The following is a 19,726-nucleotide window of genomic DNA, read 5'->3' on the forward strand; positions in this document are numbered from 1 at the left end:
GCAGTGACAATCTGAGGAGGCAATATCTCTCCCCGGGCTTTCCTTGACTAGAGAGACTCTGGAAGCAGCATACGGTGAGTCCATCAAACAATGTTCTCTATGGCCTCTTCTTGCTTGAGATGAGACCACATGATGAGATCATTTAGGGCAACATTTACTAAAATGAGTTCTTAAAAAGCAAGTTGTTAGTGACTTAATAAGATAAAATGTATACATAGAAAGCTTGTGCATTATGAATATGAATTTGGTGTATTTATACATTGTTATCTTCTTCAGAGCATTTATGCTGTGTTGCTCTAGGAAGAAAACTGTAACTGAAAAATAACTTTGTGACTTGGTGCAAGTATATATTCTTGGTCTAAAGGAATCATATCAAAGTGTAAAGTTCTAGATCCTTATTCTTGACACACATTGGAATCAATATTGCCTTATCATCATTTCAAAATTTGTCCTTTTGAATTGTATATAAAACATAATTGTTGCAAAGTCAAGATTTTTAGAAATATGTTGTGATTTCTGGCATCAACAACAAGTGAGCATTCAAAATAAAATGACAAAAGTGTAGATGAAGAACACACAGTATATCAAATGTTATGTTCAGTATCGCTAACAAGCACTGCTGTCAGTGTGACTTGTAGCCGTTCTGACTGGGACATTCCATCGTCCGCCGTCATCTGACGCACACCCTGCTGTGAGTCAGTGTGGTTGGTATCAGTGTTGATGTTGCCACCCTGTTTTAAATGATGCACATATTAGCCACACTTTATTAATCTCTCGTGACTTTCTTGCCTTTCTTGTTTCCTATGATTGGCAGATTTCTGGTTTGTAAAAGTATGCATACAGTCTGAGGCCACTGTGCAGTTCTGTCGCTTTTCAACGTTTCTTTCAGCTTGGAAATCAAGGACATCTGTGCAGTAAGATCAGCGATTGTGATTAGTGTTGCTCTAATAAGCTCAGTCCCCTGATGTGTATTTTGAGCTCTCATTCTATATATTCTTAAAAAAATGCACTAAGCGTACCGGTCAACAGGTCACTAATTCCTTCACTTAAGGCCTCTAATTGCATATAGCAAAGCTGTTGATTTGAACTATTTAAACGGTTATGAGACGGAGCGTCTCTTCATGTTGCCTAAACACTGATGGGTGTTGACTGATTAACTCCAAGTTTGTTTTTGCATTGTCGGACAGTCTGGATCTTGGTGGAACAAAACATCCTTGATTCTCCTTTTTTAGAACTTGTTTCACAACCCCGTACTACCAAATGTAAAGCCTTATCTGCCATTATTTATGCGACTATGCTGCAAGTGAATTACATGAGCAGTTCCATGTGGAGATGTTGGGGTGTGGTTGAAGGGTGGTCTGTGTATGCATTAGTCAGAATGCATCCTAACCAACTGGTTTGGATGCATTCATTTCCCATGAACAAACCTGGCACAAGCTTTGGATTCCTGAAGTGTGAGGTGATCTGGTGTGTGGGCGTTGTTGTTTCTCTGTCAGTCAGGGTCAGAAAATGAAAGAGTTGCTAAAGACAGGTGAAGAGCCCAGGGCACTGCAGGGATGTGTGGTTAGAGGCATGAACTGGCTCTGGTGAGAGATACAGACAGCTGATGGAAATCATTTCAAAATCTATAATAAAGATCTTCGACAATATTCACACTGACTTCTGATGATAATGTTTGTACTGTTGTCATCTTCAATGTCAAGACTTTAGATAGCTTGTAGGCCATCACTTGTCAACATTCATTTCCTTCATATTCATAGTGGATATTTTTGGTAAATGATTACATACTGGAAACCTAAAGTGGTGCTTTATAAATAGCATGAAAACCATTCACGCTATTTCGCCAAAATCCATTCTTGGTGAGGACTCTAAATAAAGGAAGGAAAGGATTTTCATGAAAAATGATATGGATTTCATAGAGACAATGACTATTTGTTAAATTCTGCATTCTTCCCTGCATTTTAATCTTCCACAAGGTACATGATATAGTTATGTCACTGATTTAAGTCATTCTAACATCAAATAAATGTGCTTTTCTCTGGTGTTTTACAGATTACTTTGCTGTGGTGTGGTGTTTCCATGGTTTCTTGTGTTTTGGTAAAACATTCCAGGATATGTGGATGTAAATACAACTAAGAAATATGGTAAGAATGAAAATAAGTACATATGACTGTCACAAAAGAAATGTTGCTAAAATGTGAATGTCTCATCTTGTGTCCTGTGAACCATTTTTAAACACAGAACGGGGACAACAAGAGTAGATGTTTCTCAGAAAGTCTGGTCCTAGATGACTCTGAGAAAGGAGTCGTCATTACTGGAATCACAGATGACACACTCGCTACAAGGAGTGGCTTAAAAGCAGGTAAGAGAAAAACAAGTACATATTGAAACTCAAATGGTGTTCTTGCTGCAGTTTTGGAAATCTCAACCAGTATCTGTAGCTAAAGGATTTATGGAAAAGATAGAAACATGCTGTTTTTGACAAGTTGTTTCTACTTGTTCCAGGGGATAAGATTGCTGCAGCCACTATACACCTAGACCACCTCAACAAAAATGAAGTGCTGAAGATCCTGAAGGTCCTGGAGCCATATGATAGCAACATGAAGGTTCTGACAAAGAAGCAGCTGGGCGCCAGTGCTGGCCTCGGCTCCTTTGGATTAGGTCTCAAAGACCCGACAAAGGTAATATTCGCACGGGTTGGTTCACCCAAATTTAAAAGGAAAGACTTACCCCTAGTTGTGGGATTGTTTCAAAAGTAGTTACAATAAAAATGGATACCTCTAAACTATAGTATATAAAATCAAAACTATATGCAGGCTATATACCCCAAGAGGTAAGATAGAAAAAATGTTTTCTTTGTTATTTGGGTGAGGTGACCAAGTCTGATGTGAGCAGACTGTTGTATGAGCTATAGACAAGTATCAATCCAGTCAAAGGCATCCTCCACCGATATGATGTTAGTTTCTGTTAGGGCGCTTCAACAATCCCTAAAACCCATGACAAATGCTTCCTTTGCACATTTTTTTAAACAATTAAATTGGAAAAAATGATATTTATAGTAACAGTAGTTCTCCAACACAGTGCTAATGATAACTAGGGATGGGTATTGTTAAAATTGTATCGATACTAGTACTATTATCAATACTACTTATCGGTTTGGTACATTCACAGCTAAACAATTAGCTGAGTGATTAGCTTTCATTGATTAGCCTGTTGTTATGCTCAAACTCCGTATGGTATCGCAAACGCTTGCTGCAATGGACTGAACATTTCTGCACATTTATATTCTGCTTGTTGGCCAAATGTTGTGATAAACTGCTGGTGTTACTTCACTTACTTGTGAGGGTTTTATTGCATTTGTGACAACGAGAGTTCTCAGTATCTACTGAAATATAGAATGTAGCCACACTTTGGATCTTTTTCTTGTCTCTGCCATGATGTGTGTCTCACGCTGTACTGAGCCTGAGTGTGTGTGTGTCAGAGTAAAGCAGAAAGACGGAGAGAAGAGGTTTGAACGCTGCCTTTTTTACACAGTGATCTTACACCGTAACTTCAAAAGTACCAATAGCAGAACCGTTAACGCCGGACCATGTCGATACTTCTGGTATTTACTACTGTCTAATCGGTTACCGTTTAGAACTGGGTGTCGGAAGACATTACTAATGATAACAATATAAGCTCGTTATAACTTATTAATGACACTGAAGAGCTTTAATCAATGTTAACCTAATTTGTTTATCCCTCCATTACCAACAGATGCTCAACTTAAAAAAGGATCTGTCACTGGATGCATCAGCTGAGGCACCCGTTGTTTCCCTTGATGGCCTGAGAGGAAAGCTAAATACTGCACAGGGCTTGGGGGGTGAACTAGGTGGTCCCACTCTCAATGGAGACCTTCCCAGTTTCAGTCGAAATAAGCCGTCAGCCGATGCCAAGTTCAAAATGCCCTCACTGGGACTGACTGGACCAGATGTAAAAGGAGACCTAGATGGCACCCTCAAAGCACCTAATGCCAGTGTCTCAACTCCCAAGCTCAACACCCCCAGTGCCTCACTCGACATCGAGAAACCAGGAATCAAGACAGGCAACCTGAAATACAAGGCCCCAAAATTCTCAATGCCAAACTTCAATCTCCCTCAAATTAACACACCAAAAGCAGACATGGATGTTTCTGGTGATTTCGATCTCCCTTCCGTCAGTGGAAATCTAGAGACACCAAATCTCAATCTGTCAGCCCCAAAATTAGATGTTAAAAGTCCAGATTTGGACCTGAATGGGCCAAAAGTGGATTTGAATGGTCCTGACAAAATCAATTGGCCCCATCTGAAATGGAAAGGTCCCAAAGTTAAAGGACCCGATGCCGACTTCAATGCTGACCTGTCTGCACTTGATTTAAACCTCACCACACCAAAGATCGATGGGGATCTAAGTGCACCAGATGTTGACATCAACTTTCCCAAAGCTGACATCAAAAGCCCTGATCTAGATGTCCAAACCCCAAATCTCAATGGGGACATTGATACCCGATCTGGTATCAACTGGCCTCATTTTAATTGGAAAAAACCCAAACTTCATGGCCCAAAAGCTGATCTGGACTTAGATGCAAACCTGAACACACCATATGTAGATCCCTCTCTTCCAAAAGTGGAGGGTGTTGACATTAATTTGCCAAAGGCTGAGCTAGACATGCAAACCCCAAACATTGATGTAGAGTCTACATCTGGTAAAATCAACTGGCCTCACCGGAAATGGAAGAAGCCCAAACTTCATGGCCCAAAAGCAGACTTAGACATAGATGCAGACCTAAACACACCCAATTTAAATTTCTCAACTCCAAAGATTGAGGGTGACATTAATGTACCGAATACTGAGCTGAATCTCCCAAAAGTTGACCTTAACAGTCCCAATGTAGACGTTCAGGCCCCAGATCTTGACATTGATAAGAAAATTAACTGGCCTCATCTGAAGTGGAAAAAACCCAAACTTCATGGCCCCAATGCTGATATGGACCTTAGTGCAGATCTGAGCTCACCAGATGTGGATCTCTCGGTTCCTAGAATTGATGGGGAAATAAGCACACCAGATGGTGATCTGAATTTACCCAAAGCTGATATTGATGCTGGCAAAATCAGGTTCCCAACAATCAAAAAACCCAAGTTTCTGCTTTCTGGGCCAAAGGTGAAAAGCCCAGATGTTGACCTCAATGCCCCTGACTTGAGTCTCACAGCTCCAAAGATTGATGGTGAGATAAATGCACCAGATGTTAATCTAAACTTACCCAAAGCTGACCTGAAAGGCCCAGAGTTAGACATCAATGCTCCAGATTTTGACAATTCTGGAAAATTGAAATGGTTCAACTTCAAGAAACCCACATTTGGTACACTGAAGGGTCCAAAGGGTAATATTGATGCTGATGTGAAGGTACCAGGCATGTACCCAGACATTCACTTACCTAAAGGCAATGTGGTTGCACCTAATGTAGGCCTTAAAGCATCAGATTACACCTTGTCTGCACCAAAAATGGGTTTTGATGCACCAGATCTTGACATTGATGTACCAAAGGCTGATCTGAGAGGTCCTGACATAGACCTTAAAACTCCAGAGGTTGATGACTCAGCTGGAAAATTAAAGCTACCCAAAATAAATCTTCCAAAGTTTGGCTGGTCAGGGCCAAGAGTACCTAATCTCAATGTTGATGCTTACAATGGCAATCTTACTGATGTAAATCTTAAATTGCCAACAGCTGATGTCAAAGCACCTAACTTGAATCTTTCTACTATTAAAGGAGATCTCAGTACTCCAGATCTAGATCTTGATGCTGCTCTTAAGACAGATATTGACCTTTCTGCCCCCAACACAAACATCAGTGTACCAGACCTCAACCTTTCTACCCTGAATACTAAGGGTCCACGTGCCAACCTTAATTTGCCCAAAGCTGATGTAAGAGGACCCAGGTTGGATCTACCAAAAGCAGACGTCCAGGTACCTGATCTCAACTGGAAAGCACCAGATCTCAGCCTGTCTTCACCAAAGACCAAAGCACCTGTCACACTGAAAGCTCCAAACATGGATATCAACCTGCCAAAAGCAGACCTCAAAGGACCTGACGCGCAGTTAAAAACACCAGATCTAGATATTGATTCACATCTGGGTGACTTTAACGTTCCTCATTTGAAGCTTCCTAAACTTGGTCTTTCAAGTCCTGAATTAGAAGTTCCCAGTGTTCATCCTTCAGTGGAGGCTGGAATCAAGGCACCTGTAGTGAAGACAAGCCTAGACACACCTGAACTGGATATCACAGCCGAAGCAGATGCTGAAGTTAAAGGTTCCCCAAAAAGTAAGTCAAGATGGCCCTTCAAATGGGGATTAAAGTCTGGTTCAGTAACCAATGAAGAAGGAAGTGATGATGACTCTGAAACTGATGTGTCTAATGCTGAGGTGGACGTTCCTGTATTCAAAGTCCACAAACTACCCAGGAACAGCATTGATGGTATGGGAGGAATTGAGGATATTTTAAGCTTATCAAAACTTGACACAGAGGCAAAAGATTATGTTGTCAGCAAAGGGATCCGCTTGCCAATGGTAAATGCTTCAACAAAAACAGGAGGAAAGATTGACATCATGGAGAGACTGAAAAAGGCAAAGGAAAAAACACACTCAGCTAACGACACACCAACTGAAGCGAAAAGAGATATCGATCTCAAGCTCTCTGCCCCGAGACTTGATGTCAATTCCTCTACAGATGCAGATTCTTCTTTGGTGAGAGGAGGTACTTTCAAAGTGGAAAAGCCAGAGTCTGTACTGGGCCTGGTTGCCCCTGAAATTTCGCCATCAGATGAAAATGAAAAATTGTCATTGAGCCTCTCCAATATGCTTGGCCTTAATATCAAGAATTGAGATGCTGACAGATTCCTGTTAGGCTTACCTGATAAGTAAAGCTTCAGCCCAGAAACATTGTAAATACATGTAACTTAACCAATTATTTGCCTTAGTTTGTGACCATTACATATATTAACTGTTTAATTTACTCTTGCCACAGTTTTCTTCAAATTATCCTATCTAACAGTAATGCGTCGGTCAGCGTTCTTTTTTACCAGCACCCATCGGACCCGTTATGAGAACCAATTTGCACCGCCCTACCTGACCCGCAAACCGGCAACTTTATGTCTTATATTAGACATAATATACAATTGTTCGGACTGAGGTCTGAGACAGGGACAGAGACAAGCGGACATGAGCACTGCAGTTTGTGGTGTGTGTCTGTGTTTGAGAGTGCGAGAAAAAGAGGAGAAGAAGAGGTGGACTATTTCACACAATGTTTTTTTCTAAGGTATTAATACCTTACTTAGAACACTCCTTTCTCAGTTTTTATACCCACCAGCCTGAACTCATGATATTTTCTAATAAGCTTGGCCCGAACTCTCCCGACCCGCGGGTCGACCCACGCATCACTACCAGCTACAGTATCCGTCTTGTATCGATACGTCAGTATCGAACTTTGGGTAGCAAAGTGAAAAAACATGTTGTTATAAACTGTGTATATTCTTGTTATTTATATAAGCTTTTTTTTCCCAACATTGTTGATTTGGAAGTAAGTTACTTATTACATAACTGCCTCAGTATTGCATGTGATCACATTAAGCTGTTTAAGTTTCTAAGAAGTGCATTACTTTACCTTAAAATCTTTACTTGATAAGAGAATTGGATGAATGTGTTTGTGGATATTTTTGTTCAATAAACTGATTCAATATGCTTGTGATTCTTTCCCAACATTGTTTTAATAATAAAACTGATGATTTGTTGGTTTGTATGCAAAGTAAATTAATATATAAAAATGAATAAGATGCTTTACAACTTATTCATTTATAAATCTGTATTTATCTAAGAAATTTCGAGGAAATCCCCTTGAAAAAAAATGTAAATTGGTACTAATTATTGGAAAGATTTTCTGAATGCTTACTTATTTAACAACTTTTTCAGCTAACCTACTGTATGCTGAATAACATGTTCTGTAGGATGCAATAGCATCAATTGGAAGTGTACCAACTGAACACCGTCTAGTTACTCGAATATGTAGTAAGGTACTAGACTCTAGTACCTTACTACATATTTCTTTCCAAGAATATATTATATATATATAATTATATGTGAATCAAGGAGCTTTAATAAAATAAAGCTTTGCTGATAAATAAGTTAAAACAATATAAAAATATAATTCCTTATTCAAATCAAAAGGCCTGTTGTAACTGTGTATGAATTCAACAGACATTTGCCTTTGAGGTTGATGTTGTTTCTTAGTTTTCCTTTGAAAATGACTAAAGCTTTTACAGAGTTTGACATGTGTGTTTATTTCATACTGACAAAACAAGTGCAATACAAAAATATAATTCTGTTGTTTCTTCAAACTGGAAACAACTGAATAACAAATAACATTGAGGTGAGCAAAGGTTTTAACTGTAGTTTTGGTTTGAAAATGTCACTACTTTGATTAGACCAGATAAAGGAGATATCTATGAAATAAGTATTGTGAGTAGAATCTTCCACTGATATTGTTCACTTAGCTCCACTGCCAGCACCACACTGGATGCAACAATAGAACATGGTATACAAGACAGACAATGCCGTTATCACTCAAAGGTTGTGCCATATCCTGCTAACATGGCGTATGTTGTATGAGCATGAGTGTTCATTCCAAATATAAAACAACATACTTAATAAAAAAATAAATACCCTGACATTCCCTTTGGGCTTTGTTTGCTTTCCAGACATATGCAGTCAGATAGTCAGTGGCGGCTGGTCAATATGGCCCCACCATGAGCCACACAAAAAAATTAAAAAAATAATTATAATAATCATAAATTATACAAATTGTCAATATTTGTGTTTTTGAACGATAGAATGTACCCAGTAATGTGTGTAAAATATGATATCTGCGCAAAATATATGCTTTTCCTGCTCGTGCTCTCTGCCTGTGTGCTCTCTGCTCGTGCTCTCTGTCTGTGTGCACGACACTCTGAGAACGCGCAGCTTGGGGGGCCTGATCGTTTTGGCCCAAAAGAGGCGGGTCTATGAAGCAGTTTAGCCAATTGCTGATTCAAGATATAAATGAGTGACATACAATTTAGCCAATCAGCACCCTCAAATAGATTCAGCTTGGGGCCAGAACGATCAGGCCCCCCTCACTGCACGTTCTCGTCAGGAGAAGTCTCTACAGGCGAGCACTCCTCCTCCAAGACCCGTTTGAGAGGAGAACTTTGGTGGAGATTCTGCAGCCAAAGAGCTGATATCAGATCAGCCTGACCTCACAATCAGACAGCAGACTCGCGGGAAAGGGAAGCAGTACATGAAGCTTCTGTACTAGCTGTACACCAGACAGGTTTGGCTAGCTGGATGATGTCATGCTAATCATTTATTTAGCTTTTTAAAACAACGGGGACGGATCCAGCACGGACAGTTACAGGAGTGAGGGCTGAGGAGGTAAGGAAACATGAGAACACCAGGGTAGGGAGTGAGGGATGAGGAGGTAAGGAAACATGAGAACACCAGGACACACATGGAGAACTCTGTCAAGCTACATATTAGACAAAGTGAACATCTTTTCTTCTACATAGCTGTCCTCAGTCTCATCTGCTTAACTTGGTCATGGAGGCATCAACATGTAATAGAGATGTTAAATTAACAGTGAAAACTCATCATAGCTTAATTTAACATCAGTATTCATAATTACACTTCATGTTTACTTCTCCTGATCTTTACCTCTTATAACAAGGTCCATAGGGGCATCTCAATAAATGAACATGTTATATTATATTATATAAGTGTTATTTACTGATTGTTTTCGTGTTGGAATACATGTTAAATATTTAACTGCCAAGTAATAATGCATGTTTGATACTTACATTTTTTTTGCATTAAATCATACTGGGATGTTTGCTGAAATTGATAGGATGGCCATACCTAGAACATTTTCCACCAGCCGCCACTGCATAGTCATTAATACGACAACGAGTCTACAGCCATACTAACGGCTCTATTAACTGTTAACGTCTGTGGAATTACTGGACATTCTCGTCAAAGGTGCGCTCACCTTAACTCATGCAGTGAAGCACCGTAGGAGAGGGAAACGGGCCGGCACGCTCGTGCGTCTTCTCACACGTGGATTTCGCACACCGCTGCCGGGCATATTTCTCTCCAACGTCCGCTCACTGTGCAACAAACTGGACGAACTTTAGCTGCTGGTGGGTGTAAGAAATTTGAGTAAAAAACTGTAGTTAGTAGATATAATAAAAGTGTTTAATAATTCATAATTAATAATTCATAATTAGTCATAATCATAAGGGTTTTGAGAATGCATAATTAAGATAAACATAAACATAAACATGCAGAAGCATGAAACTTCTGCCAAGTTGCAGAAGTATAACTTTCATTTTGAAGGATTATTATAGAAGGGTTTAAAACGTAACTGAAAGTCATTGAATGTAAAAATAAACTCAGAGCCAGACAAGTGAATACACTCCTGGAAGGTAGCCAATAGGAATCGGGATAAACGGAGGAGGAGGTGTTTCGAACAGATGTGGGAGGTTTAATTTAAAAGACTTTTTCCCTCGCTCTCTCTCTGTGCCATGGCCCTCGGACGACAGACGTGTTTTCACCGGAGGAGCCGAGCGAGGTTTTTGCAAATGGGGTTTTATTGTTTTAATATGTCATTAGGAGTATGTACTCCAATGTTACTGTAAATGTACTTACATCAGTGGAATTAAATTCCTTATAATTGTAAACCAGTTTTGGTAGCGTTATTATTGCAGTGTGTCGACGGCACAAGGAAGCCGGCCACATGGCTCCGGCCTCCTCTTTGTTATGAGGTAAAAACTTCTATCTTAACAAATTTGGCAACACACGAAGGGACAGTCTTACCGGCCTCGCTGTGTGTGCTGAAAGCGGCGTTGGTCAAGCAAACATCCCGGGCCCACAATATCGGTAGGCAGAGCCGTTTCATGAAATCTGTGAGGTAGTTTCTAGGAATCTTAGGGGAATCTCTGCTTGGCTAAGCGCTGCTAACGGCTAACGCTCTGTTGCCGGTGGGTACGTTCCAGGAGGAGGCCACGTTCCACTGAGGTAAGTACGATTTGCTTTCTGAAGCATGATGAACTTAAGGGATTAGTCAAGAGTATAAGGATCCTAAGAATCAATTAAAGGCAGACAGCGCTGTGTAAGTAAATCACCACATTGGAATCAAACAAGCTGTGGAACGGGCGAACTGCTTTGCTCATGCTGGGAGCCTCCTTCGGCCCAACATAAGTATTGTTAGGCCTGCAGATAGCTAGTTCAAAAAGCAGTTATGTAGCGAGGCGAACTGAGATATTGTGGCTTTGAGGGGCTTAGGGGTGCAATCCTTTGTGGGCTTAGTCCACGAGTGTCGGGTCTCGTCGCATAAGCTGCTTAGAGAGCTAGGCTAGCGGGAGTTAGCTTCTGAGGCCGCAGGCTCCAGGAAAGACACTCTTGCTCGCTTTGGCCGTGGATAATTAGTGGGTCATGTGGATGATTCGGAAGACGTAGAATAAAGGCTTTTGGTGAAACTACACAGACTGAGCAGAGTGGTTGTGGCGCTGGCAGTGAATAACTCGCGTTTCATATACGTAACGATGAACTCGGGTCTGGACGAGCTAAAGCCTGTTAACCGGAGGTTTAAGGTATAATAAAACCGGACAATAAGTCCAATAATACGTGTGACTAGCCTGTGTTTTAGCAGTGTGGAAATACGTTTAAAATGATTAACATTGCATGATATGTAAACCGCGCTGGAGGAGCTAACGCTAGCTACGTGTAGCTCCGGTGTTGCGGTACTCTGTATGAAAAATAAAAGTGCTTGTAAAGAAAATAACGGCTGGAGTGAGAGAGGAGACAGAAGGCGTATGAGTGGAATTAAAGTGTGGGATTTTGGTGATACTTGTGTGTGCGTATGCTTTATTAGAAGCTCCGGTTTTGTCGTTAGCATAGCGGTTAGCATATCCGTAACCACAGGACAACTTCCGGTTCGGTTACAGGGTAACTTCCGGTTCGGCGCAGAAGGCAATGCAAGGCAAGTTTATTTGTATAGCACATTTCAACAACAAGGTAATTCAAAGTGCTTCACATAAAACCATTAAAAGCATCAAAACATAAGGCAAAAGAAAAGGAGATTTAAAAACAATTAAACAGAAGGAGTAACTGCAGATAACCGTAAAGAAGTGTTTAGAGTCTGAATTTTTCAGAGATTCATTGTCTAAGAGCTGTGAGCTTATATCCTGACCTTAGTTTTAATTAAGCATTATAACTTTAGTCGTTGACTTTGGTTTTAATTCAGCATTTTAACAAAGATTAATGGTTTCAGTTGTTCTTCAATTCTTGAACTTAATTGTGACTCATTATTGTGCAGACCAGAGTGTAAGTGCAGTTCAACAGTTTGACTTGCATTGGTATTTCTGATTGAATATCTTTGAACACAGTTATTGATTTTTAAAGTTGAATTTAATATTTAATTGATTAATTATTCATTGTTTTTTGATTTCATTTTACTTCCAATTTTAAACCTTTCGAATTCTGATTTGGAACTGGATTGTGATTCTGATTTAGATGTTGAGTTTGATTTCGGAATTCTAGCTTCAATTTTGGATTCGAGATTCCTTCACATATCCAGTATTGACTAATTTTGGTACACTTACTATTTTACATAGTTCCTAAGAATCAATTTTGACACGGACGGCGCAACATATTTGAGAGATCGTTGACCTCTCTTACACTACAGACGTATGCTAACATTTACTGCTGAACTTTTGGCAGTTCTGTGTTTGTTTTAGTCAAGGTGCGTGGTTGAGTGGGTCCAGATCTGGGAAGTGGAGCAGCGGATCCCAGTTTTGGAGTCAGCGGCCACACGCCATACAGCACAGAGGGTGAGTTGACTTTGATTCATGTGATGACAAGCATGCACATTTAATACACACATTTGAATACTCCTAGGCTGCATAATGTTCACATTAAAGAAGCAGAGGAAGGAAGCAGGAGAACTGGTAAGAAAACTAAGATGTGGAGTAAGGGAAGTAGGAGAACTGGTGGGAAGACTAAAATGTGAAGTAAGAGAAGTAGAATGCATCAGAAAAGATTTGCAACAGCAGATAGAGGAAAGACGAGCAGAAAGTAAAGAAGACGAGGAGATAAGGAGAATGCAGCGGCGGCTGCTGAAACTTCAAGTAGCAGAGATCGACAGAGAAATCAGTAGAGAATTTCAGGCCAAGAAACAGATGAGAGCAGCAGAAGCCCAGCAGCAACAAAGTCCAGCAGTACCAGCCCCCACGGTGGTGTACAATCAGCCCCCACCACGATGCAGAAGTGGTGCATCCAACAGAGGGAGAGGTAACGATAAAGGGGGGCATGGGGGTCTTGTATGTAAAGGAGTGTGCTACGTATGTGGGAGAGAAGGTCATTGGGTGAGAGATTGCCCTCATAAAAGAGCAGGAGGACCGATCAATGCAGCACCACAACATGCTCCGTTCCCACCACAACATCAGCAGTACCTACGACCAGGTCCAGCTGGACCTCCTCCCGTGAGACATCAACAGATGCCCATGCTGTCACCAGGACCATGGGGGGGTTCACTGTATAGCCAAGATACATAGATGGTTGCCATGTGATCCCTTACAGCAGAGATATCGAGGTGAAGGGGAGATATGGTAAGGTGTCAAACATTTATGGTAAGGTGTCAAACATTTTTTGTAGATCCACATTTAGAATAGTTTTCAGTAAAGGTGCTACTCACAATTTTTGAGATTTAATAACGTCATGATAAACCACAACTAGACTTGCTAACTCTAGAAATTGAGAAATATACGGGAGCTCTAACTAACATGAGCCGAGTGTTGTTTTCTCAGGTGACAAACGCAGAAGCAGCAGCTGACGAAAGGAAGCAGGCTGACGTGTCACCAGGCAGTCTGGTGTGGATAAGAGTCCATGAGCGCAGGTGGAGTGAACCAAGGTGGACCGGTCCATGGGAGGTAGTATTGGCAACCTCACATGCAGTAAAGGTGAAAGGTAAAACTGGAGCAACTTGGCACCACCTCACTCACTGTGCAGCAGCGAAGGTAACGAGTAAGACACTCGCAGAGACAGGATTGAACATCAGACCGGAAAATTTGAAGCCAAAGACACCTCAAAAGAGGGGTTAGACAGTACTGAAGATGACGTTTTTCCCCACAGTTTAAGCGAGGGCGTCCAGTAGGAGACTCTAGGTTCAGTGGGTTATGGAAGTCTGTAATTATTTTATTCCTGAGTTCAGTAGTTTACCTCTTAGTATGTGGAATTAACCACAGACAGGAACCAGATCACATGCATGACTACATCAGGATTCGACATTTAGCCTCAGTAGCTAATCAAACTGATCCCACGTGCACCAGGCTTCAGCCGCGCAAGTCCACGAGAGGCTTCTCTGACGACACTCACCTATGAAAATGTAACTCTCACTCTTATGTTCAAAGAAGGTACGACATCAACGGTCCAGTTCGACTTCTGTGAAGTAGTCTCCAGTCCCAAGTATGAACACGCCTGCGGGTGGATGACCAAAACCGTGTGCATCATAACTGACGAGTGTGGGCCTGCCACACATAAGTATGGGAAGCTGTTATCATATTATGCCTGTGATGTGTACAAAGGGGGTGGGTAGATGTAATCCTTTAAGACTTACCTAAATTGACTGACTGAGGACTTTACGTAATACAGGGAAAGGCTACTGATAGTCCTGCCCCACAAGGGCTCATTAGGATTATTGTTAAGCCTGTAAAAAGACCAGGTTCGACATACGACTGACGCAGAGAATGAGGTAAGGGGTGGAAACTGGAATGGCAGATGGGAATTTATGGTGGGTACAATAGACGGCTTCAAGTCAGTAGTACAGATTGTATTGTGTGATCAGGACCTAGCAACCCCTAGCAACACCAGTTCCTTCAAGATTCAGACTCATAAGTCCTGAATTTAGTTGTATTTTAACTCTGTTTACTGATGACACTTTGCCTCTCCATCACACTTGTCAGAGGCTACACTGGCATTACCCACCTGTAGAATATAATACCCCACCTCTGTTCAAGGTTTCAGAGGGTCCATTTGATTGTATAGCCTCAGATACAGCTATGGGGCCCAATGTAGGCAGTATTATTGAAGCAAATTGTAGCAACAGTCACAATGCTAGCGACTATCTATATAACAGTGTGTTAAGACAGACAGCACCCAGAGCTGATTTATGGTGATGGTGTGGAGGAAGAACCATACATCCAATCCTGCCTAAAGATTGGACAGGTGCGTTGGTGCAACTTATATTGTCATTCCATATCTTGCCTGTCACTGATGCAACTTATGGAGAACTCATCTCTCCACGCCCACATGCTAACAGAAGATCCAAAAGAGATGCCGGTGGCCCGAAGGGAGCCTTTGATGACCAAGTGTACATAAGATGTCATAAGACTGCCAAGGGGGGTGTCTAATGACTTTCAAGCCAGAAATCAAATAGCAGCAGATTTAGAATCTGTTTTCTCTCAGAGGGTGACGATTAATAAAAATGTCGATTGGATCAACTACATTTACTATAACCAACAGCGTTTAGTAAACTTCACCAGTGACGCCATATCAGGACTGCATGCACAGCTGGCGAAGACTAGTTTAATGACCTTGCAGAACAGAATGGCATTAGATATGATTTAGCAGAGAAAAGTGGCGTGTGCCAGATGTTTGGGTCTGCGTGCTGTACTTTCATTCCAAATAACACAGCTCCTGATGGATCGGTGACCAGGGCGCTGGAGGGACTGACAGCACTCAGCCTAGAGCTAGCAGACAACTCTGGTGCCACTGATCCATTCACCGACTGGTTGGGAAGTATGCTTGGCCAGTGAAAACATACATTTTTGGCAATCGTAATTATTCTGTGTGCTGTCATCATAGACCGCCTAGTTGTCTGTGGATGGGGGTTCCCTTGCATCCGTGGACCTCTACAGGGGTTTATTGCTTCACCGATGAGCCAGACACCAGTCCAGGCAACCAGTTATGTGACGAGGATGAGGACGAATTGGAGCTTCTGATGGCCACAGTCTAGATGAGGCCACCAGCGGTGCCATATCGGAACTTCACAAGCGGTTCCTGACCATCCTCTCGGAGATCCTGAAGGACCTGATAAAGGCCCAGATGGACTTCTAAAACATCCAGTGAGATGTTGGAAATTTGGGAAATAGACGGATTGTTTCGGATGAGTATTTGGAGATTACATTTTTTGTTTAATTGGGTTATAAAGGGATTTTAAGGTGTAAAGATTAAGAAATGTAATTTTGTCGTGTAAAAGAACAGTCAAGGCTTCTCAGTATGTGTTCTCTAGCCTACAGGCTGTATCCTGATCCTGCCAGCCCCAAGACATGGAAGGCAGTGACTTTCAACGCACTCTATCTTGAAACGAACTGAACAGAAATACTTGAAATGATATCTGTGTGCATGAATTGTTTGCCTCTGTTTAGATAGATAGGAAGCCTCTCCCTGGATTGAGTAGGGGGGAGGTCTCCAGGGACATTGAGTAAATAACTACATTTGAATAACCAACTACATTTGAATAACAAACTACATTTGAGTAGCTAACTCACAGTGAACTGTGAGTTAGGGGGGAATTGTAAGAAATTTGAGTAAAAAACTGTAGTTAGTAGATATAATAAAAGTGTTTAATAATTCATAATTAATAATTCATAATTAGTCATAATCATAAGGGTTTTGAGAATGCATAATTAAGATAAACATAAACATGCAGAAGCATGAAACTTCTGCCAAGTTGCAGAAGTATAACTTTCATTTTGAAGGATTATTATAGAAGGGTTTAAAACGTAACTGAAAGTCATTGAATGTAAAAATAAACTCAGAGCCAGACAAGTGAATACACTCCTGGAAGGTAGCCAATAGGAATCGGGATAAACGGAGGAGGAGGTGTTTCGAACAGATGTGGGAGGTTTAATTTAAAAGACTTTTTCCCTCGCTCTCTCTCTGTGCCATGGCCCTCGGACGACAGACGTGTTTTCACCGGAGGAGCCGAGCGAGGTTTTTGCAAATGGGGTTTTATTGTTTTAATATGTCATTAGGAGTATGTACTCCAATGTTACTGTAAATGTACTTACATCAGTGGAATTAAATTCCTTATAATTGTAAACCAGTTTTGGTAGCGTTATTATTGCAGTGTGTCGACGGCACAAGGAAGCCGGCCACATGGCTCCGGCCTCCTCTTTGTTATGAGGTAAAAACTTCTATCTTAACAAACGTCCGCTCACTGTGCAACAAACTGGACGAACTTTAGCTGCTGGTGGGGAAAGACAGAGACTTTTCTTCATCTTACATTTTGTGCTTCACTGAGACTTGGCTCTGTGGATCGATACCGGATTCTGCGCTCCAGCTGGCTGGCTTCCAGCTGTTCAGAGCGGATCGCGACATGGAGCTCTCCGGTAAATCGAGGGGTGGAGGAATCTGTTTTTATACCAACAGTGGCTGGTGCAACGATGTGACAGTGGGTCTGCAGCACTGTTCTCCTGATCTGGAATATTTTATCATAAAATGTAAACCCTTTTACTCCCCCCTTGAGTTTGCTTCATTCATACTGGTCGTGATTATTCCACTGCAGGGCAACGTGCAGGAGGCACAGCGTGCGCTCGCTGACCAGATACGGTGTGTGGAGCGGACCAACCCGGACTCTCTAGTTATTGTCCTTGGTGACTTTAACAAAATAAACCTCAGCCACGAACTCCCCAAATACAGACAGTTCATTAAATGCCCAACCAGAGAGGAGAACATTCTAGATCACTGTTACACCACAATCAGCGGGGCCTATCACACCGTCCCTCGTGCTGCACTGGGACTCTCTGACCACGTCATTGTCCATCTTATTCCTGCATACAGGCAGAAATTAAAGCTCTGTAAACCTGTGGTGAGGAAATTCAAGCAGTGGACCAGTGAAGAGGATCTTCGGGCGTGCTTAGACTGTACAGACTGGGATGTTTTCAGGACTGCTCGTCTGGATGAGTACACAGAGGCTGTGACTTCATACATCAGCTTCTGTGACAGCTGTGTTCCATCAAGCACCAGGGTGAGTTATAACAATGACAAATCCTGGTTTACAGCAGAACTCAGACAGCTAAGGCTGCACAAGGATCAGGCATTTAGGAATGGGGACAAGGACATGTGAGGCAAAATACAGGTTTCGTAAGGCGGTAAGAGATGCTAAATGACTGTACTCTGAGAAACTGCAACACCAGCTCTCTGCAAGTGCTCTGCTTCTGTCTGGAGAGGCCTCAGACAGATCACCAATTACAAACCTAAAACCCCCAACTCTATGAACGACCTCCGCCTGGCAGACGAGCTGAATGAGTTCTACTGTCACTTTGATAGATAATGGAACAGTCCTGACTCCATCCCCCATGGCCCCATCAACCAGCCCCAGACCATCAGGTCCCCCTCCCCCAGCCCAGCAGGGGCTCATGCCTCTGTACCACCCATCCCAGTGTCCCCCCCACCCCCCTCCCCAGTGACGACTCTCTGTTCTGGAGAGAGACGTCAACAGGCTTTTTAAAAGACAAAACCCCCGCAAAGCAGCCTGCCCGGACTCCCCCTCCACCCTGAAGCATTGTGCTGATCAGCTGTCTCCGGTGTTTACAGACACCTTCAACACCTCCCTGGAGACATGCCACATACCAGCCTGCTTCAAGGCCTCCACCATCATCCCGTCCCCAAAACCTAGGTTAATGACTACAGGCCCGTCGCTTTGAGCGCCTTGTCCTGTCCCACCTTAAAACCGTCACCGACCCACTCCTGGACCACCTGCAGTTCATCTACAGAGCCAACAGGTCTGTAGACGATGCAGTCAACTTGGCCCTTCATTTCATCCTCCAGTATCTGGACTCCCTAGGAACCGACGCCAGGATCCTGTTTGTGGACTTCAGCTCTGCTTTCAACACTATCATACCATCTCTGCTGCACGACAAGCTCTCCCAGCTGCACGTGCCCGACTCCACCTGCAAGTGGATCACAGACTTCCTGTCTGACAGGAAGCAGCACATTCAGCTGGGAAAGCACGTCTCAGCCTCCAGGACCATCAGCACCGGCTCCCCCCAAGGCTACGTTCTTTCCCCTCTGCTCTTCTCCCTGTACACCAACAGCTGCATCTCCAGTCACCAGTCCATCAAGCTCCTGAAGTTCGCGGATGACACCACCCTCATTGGACTCATCTCTGGTGGGGATAACTCCGCCTACAGGTGGGAGACTGACCATCTGGTGACCTGGTGCGGTCTGAACAACCTAGAGCTCAACGCTCTAAAGACAGTGGAGATGGTTGTGGATTTCCGGAAGATTGCAGCCCCACATGCCCCTATCACCTTGTGTGACTCCCCCGTCGACGCTGTGGAGTCCTTCCGCTTCCTATCCCGCCATCATATCCCAGGACCTCAAGTGGGAGCTGAACATCAGCTCCATCACCAAGAAGGCTCAGCAGAGGATGTACTTCCTGAGGCAGCTGAAGAAATTCAACCTGCCAAAGACAATGTTGGTGCATTTCTGCACAGCCATCATTGAGTCCATCCTCTGCTCCTCCATCACGGTCTGGTACGCTGCAGCCACTGCCAAGGACAAGGGCAGACTGCAGCGCATCATTTGCTCTGTTGAGAGGGTGATTGGCTGCAATCTGCCGTCC

At 42.6% G+C, this 19,726-nt stretch overlaps 1 protein-coding gene across 1 annotated transcript; it reads left to right on the top strand.

The window, feature by feature from the left end:
• LOC306785358 (uncharacterized protein) lies at positions 1–7,659 on the top strand. Its single transcript, XM_079279709.1, has 5 exons — positions 1–74; positions 2,053–2,144; positions 2,242–2,362; positions 2,506–2,681; positions 3,757–7,659. Exons 2-5 carry the CDS (start codon positions 2,142–2,144, stop codon positions 6,895–6,897), a joined length of 3,441 nt encoding a protein of 1,146 aa, XP_079135835.1. The 5' UTR covers positions 1–74; positions 2,053–2,141; the 3' UTR covers positions 6,898–7,659.
• Positions 7,660–19,726: the final 12,067 nt, after the last annotated feature.

Source organism: Melanostigma gelatinosum (genome assembly GCF_949748355.1).
Source record: "Melanostigma gelatinosum genome assembly, chromosome: 12".
NCBI lineage: Eukaryota > Metazoa > Chordata > Actinopteri > Perciformes > Zoarcidae > Melanostigma > Melanostigma gelatinosum.

Excerpts from the sequence above, each read along its gene's own strand:
- LOC306785358 (XM_079279709.1), top strand. Across the intron at positions 2,363-2,505 it reads AAGGAGTGGCTTAAAAGCAG|GGGATAAGATTGCTGCAGCC; the intron begins GTAAGAGAAAAA and ends TACTTGTTCCAG. Across the intron at positions 2,682-3,756 it reads GTCTCAAAGACCCGACAAAG|ATGCTCAACTTAAAAAAGGA; the intron begins GTAATATTCGCA and ends CATTACCAACAG.